Source organism: Eriocheir sinensis, chromosome 51 (genome assembly GCF_024679095.1).
Source record: "Eriocheir sinensis breed Jianghai 21 chromosome 51, ASM2467909v1, whole genome shotgun sequence".
In the NCBI taxonomy this organism is placed as follows: Eukaryota; Metazoa; Arthropoda; class Malacostraca; order Decapoda; family Varunidae; genus Eriocheir; species Eriocheir sinensis.
Genome location: NC_066559.1, coordinates 11,845,277 through 11,863,747, shown reverse-complemented (window position 1 = coordinate 11,863,747; position 18,471 = coordinate 11,845,277). Strand labels below are relative to the sequence as shown.

At 37.8% G+C, this 18,471-nt stretch overlaps 1 protein-coding gene across 1 annotated transcript in view; it reads left to right on the top strand.

Moving 5' to 3' along the window:
• Nucleotides 1-18,471, top strand: part of LOC126982749 (STE20-like serine/threonine-protein kinase) — a 56,017-nt gene that overhangs the window by 37,049 nt on the left and 497 nt on the right. The window contains exons 11-17 of the mRNA XM_050835073.1: nucleotides 905-1,006; nucleotides 2,492-2,686; nucleotides 3,186-3,269; nucleotides 4,929-5,063; nucleotides 8,457-8,592; nucleotides 11,086-11,189; nucleotides 16,846-18,471. The exon at nucleotides 16,846-18,471 is cut by the window's right edge and continues 497 nt beyond it. Of these exons, the coding sequence (XP_050691030.1) occupies nucleotides 905-1,006; nucleotides 2,492-2,686; nucleotides 3,186-3,269; nucleotides 4,929-5,063; nucleotides 8,457-8,592; nucleotides 11,086-11,189; nucleotides 16,846-16,980 (891 nt within the window). The 3' untranslated portion in view covers nucleotides 16,981-18,471. The remainder of the gene's footprint in view (nucleotides 1-904; nucleotides 1,007-2,491; nucleotides 2,687-3,185; nucleotides 3,270-4,928; nucleotides 5,064-8,456; nucleotides 8,593-11,085; nucleotides 11,190-16,845) is intronic.

The window sequence follows — 18,471 nt, the reverse complement described above, 5'->3', positions numbered from 1 at the left end:
AGAGAGCAAAGAGTACACAGATGTTCTACTGTAGATAGATAAATAGCAAGCAACAATAACAAATACCATCAATTATAGTCAATTTTGAGTTAAAAAATATTAGTACTATTGCAAACAGCTGTTTTGTTAATATAGAGCCTGCTAATTTTCTCAGTGGTGAACAGCTCCAAGGCTATTTAACAATTATAATTAGCAATCTTGTAAATTAATAAAACACCTGTTTGTAATGGTACTAATAATTTTTAACTCAAAATCAATTATAATTGACGGTATTTGTTATTATTGCCTGCATATTATTGATAATGACAACTATTTCCTTTGAGTTGTATATATACATTATCCACAGAATTGGACATACTGTGTGATAGCAGCTTGCCAGTGCACGATAATGCACACCTCAGACTTGGGTGAACTGGTTGTAGTGAATCATTTGAATATTATTTAGGTTGGCCCGAAAGGAAACAAGAAACAAAAATAAAGAAAAAGATATAATATATGTAGGAGGATAGGTTAGAAAGCAAAGATTTTTGCCAGTGTTGATCAAAGAATTAAAAAAGGTCGTACAGTTCATGAGATGTATCATATAGTATAATTTTCTGCCCATTATATGTTGTCTGCTATGTCTGTTCCTTATTGGGTCTTCACCAAGGTCCACCAATTGCTTACCAGTCACTCATATCATATATAAGCTCAGTTTGTGCAGCATACATCTTTCATTTTTGTTTCCTGGCAGCCTTTTCACAACATTTTTTATCAAATCTCCTTCCTCTCCTAGTGCTTCCTTTTCTCTGGTAAGAGAAGGTCTTTACAAAGTTTTCCAGCTTCAAAAGAGACATATAGAGTATCTTTTAGGATTCACTAAATACTGAAGTGGCTAATACTGTATTTTGATTCCTACTTCCAGGAGAAGCGAAAGGACATCTTTAAAACCCGCAAAGAACGTTTGGACATGGACCAAAGTGAGAGGGAAAAAGCATTCCTAGAAAGGCTTCATGAATCTCATGAGGTAAGTAAACTCCAGCCATATGCATGTTTATTGAACATGTTTAGTATGGGAGCCCATACATCTTTTTCTCCAGTCATTGGTGTGAAGAAAGGAATGTCTACCTCCTTCCCCTCCCTCCTGTGGGGGTTGACAGTTTGTATGGCCTTGAACAATTTAGCCTAAAATTTCACCTACATCCTTGTGTTTCTGCCTATCTTTGCTAGATTCCATAATGGATGGAAAACATACAGGTGGCAAAGCAATGCCAGGAATCTCTGATCTTTACATTACTGGGCACAGTAATAGGGAAATTTGCAAGCTTAACACATTTCATGTGACTTGACCCACTGGTGGGTTAGGTGGTTTATTCCCTTGTTATGCCTGACCCACCGGTGGTCATTTTGATGCTAATTACTATCCTCCTAATTATCCAATATAGGATCCACCTATTAATATTTTTTTGTATTCAAGATTCTCTTTCTATGGATAAGGCATTAAAGAAATAAAGATTAAAGATAATCAATAAGAATAATATTGTTTGTTGACCATTAAACCATTTCAATTTTACCTTGAATTGAGACTATTATGAAATATGGTATGTTACATTTAATTGGTCATTTTTGAACTTGAGTGGTTGAAAACTATTTTTTTCTCAAATATCCCCTATAGTTTTCTATCATAGAGTATAAATATTGGGAAAAAAAAAAAAAATTCTTCCTGTTCATGACAAGTCAGTATCCTTGGCTTGGAACACATAATGAATAAAGAAAAGATGTGCATTCCCATATTTTGAGTTCATTGTTCTCCATTTGCATGATATTAGCCATTATGTTTCACGCTGAAGCAATCCAGGCACATGAATGGACTACCTTAACAGCCAGTACAAAAGTTTGACACTTTCTTTGTTCTTTTTGCTGCAATTTTCCATCCTCCCTTCAATGAGGAGTCATAATTTGAAGATGGACAGTAGAATTCACCACAAAAATCTTCATCACCTGAGACATTCTGGAATGACTCTTTGCCTTCTTCGCAGTAGACAGATTGATGGGTTCCATTACCAGTAAAAAATAAAAGTAGAAATGGTTAATTTACTGTATTGTATTGCAATCAGTTGAACAATTGTAATAACAAATCATATACAATAGCTTATATTTATATATATGGACAGAAAAGCCATCTTGATGGCCTGCCCCAAAATGGGTCAGGCCACAACAGATCCATAAAACATTACATTGTTGCGGCCTGCCCCCATGTGGGTCAGGCTTTCTGCCAGGCGCAATTACGCTCCACTAGCCGCCAGCATAACACCCACCTCTTCTATGTCTGGTGGCTACCAGCAAACTGGAGATATAGACAGCAAATCATCGCAACATCGTGGCAGCGGGGTTGCTGCCAGCCGCAAGATAGGTGTTAAGTAACATATGTCGGAATTCAAGGACTATCATATTTTAAGAAATTGAAAATTCTTTTGTTATTAATTAATCATGCATTCAATTCTTGTTTCAGGTATCTCTTAAAAGATTAGGAGACGATCACCGTGAAAGAATAGCTCTCCTTGAGCGCCAGTTCCTCCAGCAGAAGCATCAGCTCCTAAGATCTAGAGAGTCAGCCCTCTGGGAGATGGAGGAAAGGCACCTTCATGAAAAACACCAGTTATCCAAGAGGCAACTTAAGGATATATTTTTCCTTCAAAGACACCAGGTAATTTACATTACATTATAAAGCAATAGTTTCATTCATACTATTTTGTGAGCATGATGTTGATAAATACTAAGGAAAGTTTTTGTATGGAAGAAATTTTTATCAATGCTGATGATGAGTAAGTTTCACATATGTAATGCACAAGTAATCCCAGTAAAACAAAAAAAATAAAGTAATTTATTGAGGTGAATACTTTGAAACTAAGGAAAGAGGCTTGTTACATCTCAAAAGCTGTGCATGTAAAGTTGTTAATACAACATGCCTCTTTGTTTTATGACGATATTTTCTACACAAATTTTTTTTTCTGACGCCTTATATGTCACTGTTACCTAAATATCATCATCATTATCTCATCGACGCCTGCTCCTAGGAGCTCCCACCAGGGGATGGCCATGGCAGAAGTTTCCATTTTTCTCTACTAACTTACCCAGCGAGTGCCAAATGTGCTTTGATTATCACCACCTCCCTTATAAGACACTTATTTACTTGTATTTTATAGATGCTCCTGCGCCATGAAAAAGAATTGGAACAGGTGAAAAGAGTGAACCAGCAAAAGGAAGAGGAACTTATAAAGAGACAGCAGGTGAGTTACGTTCATACATATCATATTCATACATTCATACAGCATATATTCTTGTCCCCCTTCTGGGAGTGTGTTTCACAGTATTAATCATTCTATCATATGAATCATATCTACTGTAAAAAGCTCATAATTCCTCATACTATGCCTTGTTATAATTTATTTTTTTATTTTTATGTTCTTTGATGTAATCTTGACATTCTTCATCCAGTTCGACTGTCAGGATTTCATGGTCACTTTTTCCAATTGGGCATTCATGTTTCACTTCTCCGGATATCTTAGTCCCTTTTGTAAATATTAACCTGGTAGCAGCGATGGGCCAAATTTGTGGCTTTACTGTGTAGCAGCGACAGGACAAATTTGTGCCATGATATAAACCCCCCAAAATAGATGATACATAATCTGATCACAAATGCTTTGATATATATCATGAAATGGTTTGTGTGAGGGGTGATTTTTTTTCATTTTTCTTGCTTGGAGGGACCATTAAGAAACATGATCCCCGCTGCTACCGGGTTAAATCCAATCTTTGTGGTTCATCTCTGCTTCTGTGTCTAGTTTCCTCTTTTACCCACTGTGTCGTAATGTTACTCTATCAGTTCCAATAACTTACCCCCATGCATTATTATTTCCTTCTGCTTCAAACCACTCCAAGTTCACTCCCTTGCAATTGAAATCTCCCATAAGCATTACATTTCTGGTATCATATACAGTCAAGCCTCGGTGTACAAGTTCAATTAGCTCAAGAATTTTGCTCGCACACCAAAACACTCGTAAACTAAAACAAATTTCCCTGTAGAAATTAATGTAAATCTTATCAATGCATTCCATGTAAAAAAATATTTATATAGAAATACCTGCCTTTATAGATGGATAAATAGTTAGAATTAGATAGATGTAAGTGAATATGGATGGTAAATACAAATCCATATAAATAATACAGTAAAAGTCTGATAATCCAGCAACCCTTGTTCCAGAAATCCCGACGATTTGGAATTTGTGGTCATTTTTTAGCTTTTTTCAATAGAACCAAAGCAAATCGGAAAAAAAGTAGATGATAGCGGTGCAGTTCTGCCCATTATTCATTTCCTTATTAAAGATATTTAGCATGATGATTCTAAGACATTCTACACCAATAAAAAGTAGTCATCTGTTTCCAAACCCTTTTTGCCACTTTCATACGCTCTCCACATAGCCACTGTCTTCTATCTGACTTTCAAAGAATAAAAGTATAGCAGTCAAGGTTCATTTGTTGAAAACAACTATTAACCATTTTTGTCAAGGAGGTCCCAGTGCTCATTCTGACTTGGATCTTTGCTGCATTCTTGTATATGCAATACCCTGAAGCTGCAATTGGTCTTTCTACAACTATACCTATATTACAAGGTGAATGTGGGGTATTATGGGAGATTACCCCAAATCATCTTCATGCAAGCAGAGCTTTTCAGCTGTAAGCCAATGGCACTAACCACCACATCACTGTGCTGCTAATGGAGATCATTAAAAGATCATGATGGTATGTGTAAAAACAAATTGGTGTCCCGAAGTTAAAGCTGACATGGGAAGAAATATTGTATTTTTTTGCATTGCAGTGGTATCATTTAATTGGGAACTCAGAAAGTTGGTTCCTGCATAGGTAAATAATTATTAAATAATTCACAGGTTGAGAAGCGGCAGTTGCCCAAAAGAATTCGCCAAGAAATGAAAGCACGCGAGCTTATGTTCCGAGAGAGCATGAGGATCAGCACATCACATCTTCCTGACTCTCATGAGGATGAGAAAGATAAGATCAGAAAGGTAAAGTTAGCCTGCATCTGTTTTCTCTGTCTGATGTATTATGTGTGAAGGAAACTCCTTCCACATGAATAGTCATTTATTATTATTTGGTTACATTTTTTGTTTCCTTATTCAGTCCATTGCACCTTATTTTACTTATCATTTTAATATCATATGTACACACACACACACACTGACGGAAGAGAATGTAGAGATCGAGGATCCCAAAGGCATGGCGGAATTATTTAACAAAAAATTCCAGCAAGTGTTTACCAAAGAATCATTATTTAATGAACCACAAGAAGACAACTTAGATGTATATATGGAAGAGGTCAAAATAGATAAAGAGGAGATAAAAAAACTATTGGAGGAATTGGAAGAAGGGAAGGCCGTGGGACCAGATGGAGTTTCAGGTTTTATACTTAAAGAGTGCAGAAATGAGTTAGTCGGCCCAATATATGACATCATTAGGTGCTCAATAAAAACTGGCACAGTGCCTAGGGAGTGGAAGAGGGCAGAAGTGGTACCTATATTCAAAAGTGGAAAAAAGGAAGAACCCTTAAATTGCAGACCGATGTCTCTGACCAGCGTGGTATGTAAAATATGTGAGAAATTAATAAAAGAACAATGGATGAGATTTCTAGAAGAACATAATCTAATTACGAACAATCAATATGGGTTTAGGAAAGGCCGCTCATGTGTGACAAACTTGCTGAGCTTTTACTCAAGAGTGATGGACAAATTACAGGAAAGAGATGGATGGGTGGATTGCATTTACCTTGACTTAATGAAGGCATTTGACAAAGTTCCATATTCAAGACTGCTGTGGAAACTAGAAAATAAAGGAGGATTGAGAGGGAAAATGAAGTGCTGGATGGAAAGCTACTTAGGAAGAGAGATGAGAACCGTGGTTAAGGACACTAGATCGGAATGGAGAATGGTGGAAAGTGGAGTGCCCCTGGGGTCGGTTTTAGCACCAGTACTTTTCCTAGTCTATATTAATGATATGCCAGAGGGAATAAACAGCTACATGAGCCTGTTTGCAGATGATGCTAAACTGCAAAAACATATAAGAAACAGTGAAGACTGCAAGGAGCTGCAAGAAGACCTAAACAAGATTTGGAAATGGAGTCAGAAATGGGAGATGAAATTCAACGTGAAGAAATGTCATGTTATGGAAATGGGAAAAAGTGTAGAAAGACCAAAATGGACATATAAAATGGGAGATGGTGAAATATTAAAGAAAGTAAATGAAGAGAGAGACCTGGGAGTAATAATGCAAAATTATATGCAACCAGTAAGTCATATAAATCGGATCTTTGGTGATACATATAACATGGTGAGAAATATAGGTATAGCATTCCACTACATAGACAAAGAAATTATGAAAAAATTAATTACTACTATGATCAGACCTAAACTAGAATACGCGGAAACAGTGCGGTCTCCACATATGAAGAAACACAAAAAAACTAGAAAGAATACAAAGGATGGCAACAAAAATGGTTCCAGAACTGGAGGGACTGACATATGAAGAGACTGAAGGAAATGGACTTACCAACACTAGAACAAAGAGAAAGAGGAGACCTAATACAAATATATAGGCTATTGAGTAAAATGGAGGAAGTGGATAACGAGAAATTGCTACTAAGAGAAGAACCTTCCAGCAGGAATACTAGAGGACATAGTAAAAAGTTGAGGAAGGGAAGATGCTCAAGAGATATAAAGAAATATAGCTTCCCACAAAGAAATATAGAGGTTTGGAACAGACTAAGTGAAGAAATAGTATCGGCAAAGAGTGTGCAGATCTTCAAGGAAAAGTTGGATAATTATAGATACGGAGACGGGACCACACGAGCGTAAGCCCAGGCCCTGTAAAATTACAACTAGGTAGGTAAATACACACACACACACACACACGGAGCAGACACAGAGCAAAACAGACATGTCGCGCAACCGCTTCCGGGGGATCAGCTGTTTCTTCGCCATCTTGCTTGTTGTGTTTACAGGGCCAGGGGGTGCTCTGATGGGCCCGTCTCCCACGTGAAGAACTTGAGAAAGCTAGTGTAAGATGAGTGAGGAGGAGGAGGGGTGGCAGACACCGAAAAGAGGAGGAAGGAGAAGTCTGAGGAAGGGAGCAGTGGGAGGATGTGAGGACAGTGAAGATTATTATGAATCTAGCAAGTCGAATTTCTCTGGCTTTAGTAATAATGAACCGTCTCTGTACAGAAAAGTGTTGCTAGTGGAAAAGAAACTGAATATGTGGATCGGAAGAGTCAAGATCATGGAGGATGAAGATATGGAAGGTAAGAAGATGCACAGTGACTTCAGGGCAAGAGTGCAAAGTCTAGAAGAAAGGGAAGAAAAAAACTAGTCCAGGAAAATGAGGAGCTGAAAGAGAAACTGGCAAAATATGAAAAAATGGTGAAGGAAGGACTAGGAGTCATAAGAAAGGAAAATGAAAACCTGAAAGAGATAATGGGCAAGGAAGAAAAAAAGAGTTAAGGCGGTGTCACACAGGGCAAATTTCTCCCAACATGTTGCTTGTTTTTGTTAGTGATATCATCAAACAACAATGTTGTGCATCACACTGTACTGACCCTGAACTGTTGTGTTGTCGCGGCGCTCCAACAACAACAAACACCACGTCAGCATCTCTCCAGCCACTCTACCATGAATCGGAAGGATATTGAGGTTTTAGAAGATTGTGCTGCTGCATTGCACCTAACAGTTTGTTTACCTCGCGCCAGGCACAGACTCCGCCCAGCATACCATCACAGTCAGTTGAGTGAGTGAACGGAGTGGAGCATTTGGACAGAGAGGACCTGTGTGTGTGGAACGAGAGAGAAACGAGAGGACATGGAAAGAAGTTGAGGGGGACCACATGTAGGAGAGATGTGAAAAAGTTTAGCTTCCCAAACAAAAGCATTGAGCTATGGAATAGACTGGAGGAGGAGGTGGTTTGTGCAAGAAACATTCATGATTTTAAGGAAAAGTTGGACAAAAGTGGATATGGAGAGGGGACAGTGCGAGCATAGCTCTTTTCCTGTATGTCACAACTAGGTAAATACACACATTTGGGGATTTTAGCCCACCTGTCACCCAACTCAAAATACTACACTCCATCCCCCCCTCCCTCCCTCCCACACCTTATCAACTCATTTTTTTGTATTCCTCTATGTATGTATCTTGAATATTTTCAACCAAATGGCCTGCCAAGCAGTGAATAAACAGTTTATGGTTCTTTTATTATTTACACATGCACACACACAGACACACACCATTGATGGCCCCAGTAATGTATTTGATTCACATAAATGATAAAAGACTGTTCTGTATAAGAAATTTGTGACCTTGTCTGCTCCTTTGTCTTGCTCTCTCTTCGAGCTCAATTATAATTGTATTTATCAACAGTTCCAGGAGAATGAAAAGCGCAGGTATGAAGCAGAGAAGAAACGTGCAGAACAAAAACATCTGCGAAAGTTAGAAGAACTTCAGGCAGCCTCTGAATACACAGTCAAAGAATTAGAACAATTACAGAATGAAAAGCGTAAGTATTCTACCGCAACTTTGGTTTTGTTGTTGGAATAATAGGCTGATAACCTAAAAGTCTTAACCTATGATCTTGTTATATATTGATAACAACCAAAACGATGTTCACCTTATACATACACAGAGCTTTAAAATGCACTAAGGAATACTGAAGTGCCTGATCATAATATAACATGGTAATGTGTTTCTCCTTCACCATGACTTGCTCCTTCACCAAATAAAAACTGTACCTTTTCAGCCAATTGCACTGCAAGTTTATAGGATTTATACGGCTTGAATAATAGTAAGATGGCAATGCAATCCATTGATATGTGGTTCAATCAGGCAATCAGGCAATCATGCAATCTATCTATCTATCTATCTATCTCTACAGACAACCCTTGAATTACGACGGGGTTTGGTTCAAACAGGCAGGTCCAAAAAACTCTCCTCCTGCCATTGTTACAGTCACAGAAACACTGAGAATGGCACAGAGTTATGCGGTAGCTTAGGAGTCACGCTGACCCCAAAATCCCCACACACATTAAAATTACAGAGGAAAAAGGTAGACTGGAAAACCTGTCGCCTGCCCTTTAGGGGTTGATCACCAAGGCTTGTAATATTGCATAATCACCAATCTTGCCTGAAATTCCAGACAAACCTCTGGGGTCAAAAAATGCAATTAGAAATGGCAGAAAGTTTGTTCTTATGTTTTATACATGAACCATATTTACTTCTAAACATAATTATAAATCACTGATATTGCACCTTGAAGTTTGCATTGATATTGAAAAGAAAGAAAAGTGTAAAAAATTAGGTAAAAATTAAAGTATATGTTAAAATATCACAGCCAGCCACAGTGTTGAGTTATGCTGCTGAAATTTGCCACACACGGAGTTAAGATGTCCCCCGGGATGCTCCAGCTCCCCAGCCCCTATGAAGCGCGAGTTGCTTTTGTCCATGCTGTGAAAGGAACGGCATTTTCAGCAAGGAAAAAAGTGTTGCACCCACTCCCAGTCTCATAGCTGCTACTATTGGGATTTGTAATGTAAAGAAATATAATGAAGGAAGTGTCTGCAACCATCTGAGTGGGGTGAATGAGTAAAAAAGAGGGTTACAAATGGACAGTCTAAAAACGAAGCAATATGTATTTGTCATATATAGGGATGTACCGATGTATCGGTGGTATCGGCACATTAAATTTAAGAGTATCGGTATCGGCTGATTTTCTGCCGATACTACCGATACTTGAAGGAGTTTTGTACGTTGCATCTCACTTGTTGCAAATAATTTTGTTCAACAGAAGCTGGACTTTCTAAATTGTTGAAAAAATATTAGAAAAGTGTAATTATCTAGTATCATGATACTACATAGTTTGGAATTTCCTGCGATTTAATTTTCATATGCCGAGAGAGAGAGAGAGAGAGAGAGAGAGAGAGAGAGAGAGTGAGAGTGGGTACCATGCTTCAACTTAAAAAATGAATAGACAATACATATGTCCTGTTGTTTCCCACCAAACAATTAGGCTACACTGTAGTGTCATAAAAAAGCCAGGACACGGCCTATTATACAAGCTGATGAGGTTAAAGTAGCAATGCACTCAGCTGCTTACCAATACTGGGCGATGTGAATCAAACTGCAAATGATCAGTGTAGTCTCCCGGCAAAGTTGAGCTTGAAGTGAAATCATTAATATATTGTGTGCGCTACAGTGTAAGTGTACTACACTATGATGTTTACTTAATAATATTCAATCTAAATTAAAATTATTATGCATGAGATGTATGTAGTGGTATGTGGTAATGCAGGTATATGCAGTGTAGCCCAGGGAACAACAGGGTAAGGGTTTAAAAATACAGATATGTATTGTCTATTCAGTTTTTTAAGTTGAAGCATGGTACTCATTTTATTGAAAATATATAAATGCATATGAAATAATAAATCATATACGTATATGCAATACGAAAATATATTCTTGAACAAGGTGAAAAAATAATGGTAGATACGAATGTGAATTAGAGCAGCCTTGGCCCCGCCCCCAGGCGTGACGTCATAACTCAGGAACCAGTCAGTGAGGAGTGGGAGTGGTGGCAAGTAAATTTTCAAAATCTTTGTATTAAAACAGCTTGTAAGCCACCATCAGATCTTTTTGGGTGTTTGCTGCTGTTGTATATTTCCCTCACACCAATATAGATTTATACATGCTATTTGCTTATTTTACGGGAAAGAAGAAAATTGTGGTGGAAAAGAACTTTCTCCCTGGCAGAGACCATTCACATACATATTCCTCTCCCTCCTGGGCAGCCTGGCTGCACACAGTGCAGGGTGGACTGTATCGAAAAAATACAGATGTGATACCTGCCTTCCTATATGTTACAGAATTGTGACATTTCCTTGTCTGTAATTATTGCACATTATATTATTCACAAACTTTTTAACATTTATTGGATGAGTGTTTTGGTGATGATCCAGTAGAAAGATCAAATTGATTATTCTTATTTCCACAATTTTAGGAAAGATGCTTATGGAGCACGAAACAAATAAGCTCAAATCACAAGATGAAGAGTACCAGAGAGAACTGCGAGAATGGAAGGAGAACCTGAAACCCCGTAAACAGGTAACTCAAAATTGGTTTGCTATTTTTCCCTTATAATACATAGAGACTACAATAAAATCTCAACATTGACCATTTCCAATATAACATTTTCAACAATAATGGTGAGTTAGAATAGATACCAAGTTTCAACAGTATAAAGTTTGGATTTTCTCAACATTGACCATTTCCAATATAACATTTTCAACAATAATGGTAAGTTAAAATAGATACCAAGTTTCAACTGTATAAAGTTTGGATTTTCTCAAATAATGAATATTTTGCTGAAAGGAAGCCTTTGGGTGCATCTTGAATAGTGTTTATGTGCCACGATATTGATGACATGGTTTTCAGACTTGACTAATTAGGTCTAGTATATAATTGGATTTGGGGGGCAGCCAGGACTTTCATCCTTTTATTTTATTTTTTTATTATTATTATTATTATTATTATTATTTTTTTTTTTTTTATTATTTTTTTTTTTTTTTTTTTTTTTTTTTTTTTTCATGTCTTCGTTTATAGTGCTGGTAGGCTTTCTTCAGGGGCCTGGTGGTTGACTGAAGCCCGTCATGGCGCAGCCAATTTTTACAGTGGCACTATTTATTCTTGGCTTATGTTGCCCTTCGGAACTCATGCTTGATTTACTTGGACAGTTTCTTCTAGAGTCCGGGTTGATGGATGGTCTTCAGGACAGCATGTGGGTAGTCCTAGGTCACTTGGCAGTGACTGAACAATCCCAAGTGGTAGCGTGTGGATTTGAACCCGTGTTGTTCAGTATGCGATGAATGCGGGGCCTGCACGCTAACCACTCAGCCACTGCTCTTAAAGCCATAAAGATCACCATTCTTTTTGGCCAAAATAATATTAATTGCTATTGAATCAACATAAATATGATATGCTCTATGCATGCTCATAGACTTTACTCTTTCACTTGCCTTAATCTTTAGTGTGCATCAAATAAGTTTTTATCACAATTTGAAGGACTTTTAAGGCTGGACAATGAATTGGGAGGATAGATGTGGTATGTACTGGCACTTCCTTGATTATTACATTATTTGTTCCTGGGGGTTTGCTCATAATTCAAGTCCAACATTACCCTTGTTAATACTGAGCACAGTTCACAGCATAATATTTTTAACACAATGGATCATGGCAAACTTTTAATTTCATTCTCGTATTGTGTACTGATGCACAACTCAACCATGCTATAACCCCCTCCCTCTGTCTACCACCCTGCTTCCCTCCCCTCCTCATTTCACTTGTATATCTGTTATCAAAGTCACTTCTTCAGAAAACAAATCATTTACAAAACCTATGCAGCTCCTTTATAGAATTAAATTATACAAAGTATTTAAAATTCATTTAGGAGTATTTAGCAGCTAAAAATATGAATTTGTTGTTTAGAATTAAAGATTTGACAGTTTTCACATCATGTGCAGTCTTAGCCAACCACACCTATAAGGGTGGGCTGAAAAGTTCATAGGCTGACCAAGATACCCTCATGGAATGTGACCAAATGAGGCTTATTTTTCAATGTAGTCCCCCTTGCGGTTTACACACTTCTTCCATTGGTGTTGCAGTGCTTGGATCCCCTTGGTGAAGAAGTTTTCATTCCAACGGTCAAAAAAGTTATGAACAGCATGTATGACATCATCATCACAGCGAAAGTGCCTTCCAGCCAAGTTCTTTTTCCTGTTGGGAAACAGATGATAGTCCAATGGTGCCAAATCAGGAGAATAGGGATGGTGATCAACCAGTGAAAAGCTACATTCGTGCACTGGAGCATTGTCCCTTTTATCAGTTTTCATGGGTGTTTGGTCTTGATAGCCTCTCATAGCTGCCTCAGTAATTTGCCATAGTACTCTCCATTGATGGTTTGGCCCTTTTGAAGATAGTCAATGAACATAATGCCCTTTGCATCCCCTAAAACTGAGGCCATCACCTTCCCTGCAGATGAAACAACCTTGGCCTTCTTTGGAGTAGGTGAGGAGGGGTGTTTCCATTGCATGGATTGTCTCTTTGTCTCTGTCTCAAAGTGATGAACCTAACACTCATTTTGGGTTAGGAAATTTCACAGGAAACCAAATCTAAGGGAAATCAGCTGGATCTGCCTCAAACAGTGCCAAATTTTCCCATGAAGTCTGTGAAGCCTGGAGCGGTTTTGATCCGTTGTACCCACCGAGCAGAAACCTTCATCATGCCAAGTTCATTGTGTAGAATGTTCTCAACTCTCTCACAGGATATGCTAGTAGCATTAGCTATTTGATTAATAGTCAATCGCCTGTCATCCATCACCATTTGGTGGACACGATCAATGTTTTCCTAGGTATGGAGTATGCATCTCATGTGTAGGGGTGCTCCACACACACAGCTCTCTTGGACAGAGTGGAGTCAAAGACTCTTCTTCTCATCAATTCCCCTTCTCTTGCTGAGAGTTTTCTACCTCTTAAATTCTGCTGCCATGTTGCCTCTCTTATCTTCTAATGATATTTTCATGTTGACTGCTCTTCTGAACTTGATAACTGCATACTTCTCTCCCTCCCGCAGCCCCGCTGCACTTGACTTTCTACTCTAGCTCATCTCTATACTGTCCAAATCCTTTATGCAAGAGTTAACCAGCATCTTCATTCTTCCATCCCTTACACTGGTAAACTCTGGAACAGTCTTCCTTTGTCTGTATTTCCCCCTGCCCACGACTTAAACTCTTTCAAGAGGAGAGTATTGAGACATCTCCCGAAATTGACCTCCTCATTGGACACTCTTCTAAGCTTTTTTTATAGGGGCAATGATTAGTGAGCTTTTTTTCTCATTATTATTTTTTTTCTCGTTGCTTTCCTTTAAAAAAAAAAAAAAAAAATGATGGTAGTTGCAGTACATCCAGACCTTTGGTCATCTTAAGGGGGTTTCCCTTCCTTTCCTGGATTCAGTAGCTCACTTTTGCACTGTTGATAAAGTTGCATCATCATCCCCTAATTTAACAACCATGTCAGCATTGGGGGTAAAACCATTTTTTTTGCAGGTACTTGGTAACACCACGATTTCAAATTTTCTTTATTTTCAAGAGCAGTCGCCACTACTAATCATCAGCAGATGTGGGTTTACCTGGAAAGAGACAATCCAGTTATTAATAAGAAGTGTTGAACTCTATGCATGTCAAATTTAATTACTAGTCAGCCTACAAACTTTACAGCCTACCATTGTAAAGTGCCTTCATTACCCGGTAGCAGCAATAGGCCAGATTTGTGGCTTTACCGTGTAGCAGCAACGGGACAAATTTGTGCCATGATGTAAACCCCCCAAAATAGATGATACATAATCTGATCACAAATGCTTTGATATATATTATGGAATGGTTTGTGTGAGGGGTGATTTTTCCTCATTTTTCTTGCTTGGAGGGACCATTAAGAAACATGATCCTCGCTGCTACCGGGATATTATGGATAGACTAAAAAAGCATCACTAGCAAATCAAAAAAACATCAGCAAGATGCCACTAATCAATATGGACATGCAGTCATACAGACTGCCAGCAATAATCTCTACATTGAGGCTTGCTGCACCAAGACACATACCTTTGCCTCCTGTCAGTACGGGTATCAGTATTCCCAATTCCAATCAGATGAAACCACTAAAATTAAAATTTTGGTGTACTTGGTAGTACCCTACTCAAATCAGATGAAACCACTAAAATTAAAATTTTGGTGTACTTGGTAGTACCCTGCTCAAATCAGATGAAACCACTAAAATTAAAACTTTGGTGTACTTGATAGTACACATTTTCTAAATGGTGAATCACCTAACTAAATGACACTATAATCGGGATTCTATTCCACTGTTTATTGTTTCCTCAAAATTATCCAAATAGATGTTTTGCATTTTTAGTATAACAAAAGTAATGGAGAAAATCAGCAAGTACAGTCGTGGGACACAAGTGTTGACACAGTTTCCAAAATGTTTCGGACCCCGCTAGCGAAAGACGGCAACTACCCAGCAGAGCTGCATTCGAGTTATATAAGACGTATGTGTGTAATGCCCCGACGAGCTTCTTTTCTTAATCCTTCCTATTTCTCAACACGGCCTCTGCGTGTATCGAAATAACACGAGAAATTAATCAAGAGTGAGGGTATTCCCGCTGCCTGGGATTGAACCCGACCAGCATGACGGGAGAGCCACTCACCGAAGTCGGCCAAAGAGGTACCCCACTGGCTAAGTGGGTTATGGGAGGCTTGTTCATCATGCCGTATCAGAACTACACGTCTTTCCACCCCTATGTAGTTTAATTTATTTTTGTTGACAATGTAACTTTGATACATAACTCCACAATGTTCTTTTAGACATACCTCCAACATTCCCATTTTCTATCAACTCGGAGCATGGGCCATCCTACCTGTTACTCTTCGGGAAGCTCAACAGAACTGCAGGAGAGGATGCCCACCGCTATGCCACCACTGTAATGCCCCGACGAGCTTCTTTTCTTAATCCTTCCTATTTCTCAACACGGCCTCCGCGTGTATCGAAATAACACGAGAAATTAATCAAGAGTGAGGGTATTCCCCGGCTGCCTGGGATTGAACCCGCGACCAGCATGACGGGAGAGCCACTCTTACCGAAGTCGGCAAAGAGGTACCCCACTGGCTAAGTGGGTTATGGGAGGCTCGTTCATCAGGCCGTCGCCGCACTACACGTGTGTCTGTGTGTGAGTGTGTGCAAGGATCAAAGAGTGTGTGTGGGTGTGAGAGAGATATTATTTAATGATTTTTCTTACGAAATTGTTAGCATCAACTGCACGATGATTATGTTTCTTTAAAATATCTGTTATGAATGTTCTTGTTTCCACTAGTGCACGCTCTGTAATAAGATTTTCTGCATTCCATAAGCTAAATACTTGCTTGGCTTTGGTCGTCAGTGTGCATTCTGGAGAGAGAGAGAGATTAATTTAGCTTAAGAAAAAAAAAGTCACTGCAAAATAATAGCCTAGTTTTCTTAAATGCATAATAATAACTTAGTATTCGTAAATGTAAAGTAATAGCCTAGTTTCATAAATGCAAATGAATCGCTTAGTATTCTTAAATGCAAAATAATAGTTTTGTAATTCAGTTCATAATAGCCTACTAGTGTTCTAAATGCGCCGGCTGGCATGGTCGATGACGTCATTGCATAACATTTTCAAGCAAGAGTTAAATGGTGGTATCATTATATATTTTTAGACCATATCAGAATATTTGTGCATGTTTTCTTCGTATTTTCTTAACGAGGACATTGCAGGAATGAATACAACATTTATTCAAATGCATAATAGCGTTGTAAACAACTTTAGCTGTCCCTGACTAAATTTGAACGAAGTGTAAAGAGACATTTTCGCCCGCGAATTAAACTTTTGTTATCATTGTGCACAACTGACAAATTCATATCTAATAAATTATGGAGAGTGTATATGTAGTGACATATCTGAACATTAGCCTCTTTACATGCGGTGTATATATTTTAAAGTCGGGGCCGGTGAACGAAACTCAGTGTACAGTGTGTCATCACTTGTGTCCCACGATTGTACATGGTTACACTGGTTAAAGTCTAGAAACCAGGTTTTTTCTTCATACTAATGTACAATATGTCAGTTGAAATTGTTAAAGCAGCCAGAATCTACATGATGTATTAATATTTCATCTATATTTTCTTTTCAGAAATTGGAAGAGGAATTTGAGAAACAACTAAATGAACAGGAACAGTTTTATGGAGCTTATTTAAACAGAAGTCTTGGTTCAGCCTTAACTCCTTCACAGTCATCATCCAGTCTTGCTCGATCTAATACATCTTAGATTATACAACTGAAAGGTGACAGTATTTTTACATATTCAAAGTCAGCCTAGTATATGTATATTGTAGTTCATTTTATATGAATAGCAACATAGTTGTTTAAGAATCTTACACTCCATATATATTATATATATTATTATTAATGGTGTTCATGCTATAACTGAAGAAGAATCAAATCTTGAAATACACTTTACCAAGAGGATTTTTCCATATGTAAAGTTTTGCAGTTAAAAATGTATATTGGTACAGTAAGATATTGATAATAGGTCAGTTTTGTGTACTTCCATGGAGTAAATAATTAGGAATGAAGTCATCGCTTCATCCTCTGTGTTATGATATATTTCCAGTGAATTCTATACCTAGGAAAATAATGTTCTAAAATAAAGTATGAAGTGAAGTAATCACAGTGTAGAGTCTCAGTCAACCTGGCTTAACATGAGCCCATTATCATCTTCACTTGTGTTAAGCTGATGTGTACATTATGAATACTTGTAAAGAAAAATAAGTAAATAAATAAAGTTAAATGATAATTACGCCAGATAAACTCTTGGGCCATGCAATAAACCTTTTACTTACCTTTTGCAAAATACCTCCCATTTGTCCGTTTCATTTAAGGCCAAGGTTAGCTCCTTTTTTTTTTTTTTTTTTTTTTTTTATCCTCCAACACAACTAAAATGTTTCTTGACCAAGCTGCTCTCACCTGTAAAATATATAATAATTTTTTTTATTTTGTTTTCCTTATTTTGTTTGAATAAGTAAAGGTATGTCAATCAGTTTCATAGGATGCATTTTTAACTTAAAACTACTGGTATTGTGAACTGACTGCTGCTGCATAGTTTAGAATTTACTTTACAACATGAGTTTACAATGTCAACTGAAGAATAAGGGAACAAAATATTAATAAAAAACTATTCACAGATGCCCAAAACATTCAGTAAAACAAGCAACATATTTATCCTGCTATTTTGAAACTAGCTTGTAAGAAATCTTTACATTAAACCTAGAAAATATTTTTGCAAAGTTCACACAACCAGAGGGAAAGTATTACAAGCCGGTTAGTATTTTTTTTACATAGTTCTTTAAAAATAAACAAGTGTTTATTTTTTTATATTATGTTCAGATGATAGACACCTTTTGAAATAATTACAGGTAACACTCGATTTACGCGAGTTTGGTTTACATGTTTTTTTTAAATAATGCGGGGTCCAAAATCCAAATAAATATTTAATTTACACGTTTTTTCACTCATACGCGATATTTTATGGAGTGGCCACCAGATGTCTCACGCAACTGGACTCTCACGGCGCCACAGCCACATACCTGAGCTCAGTTCTTCCCACGCGCCACTTGAACAACAATACAGTACCCACGCTGCCACGCTATTCAACAATAGGGGTGGGCAGGTACCGGTACCAGTACTGGTACTAAAGGTACCAGCTATACGGTACGGTACCGGTACCAGACTGCTCGGTACCAGTACCAATACTAGCCAG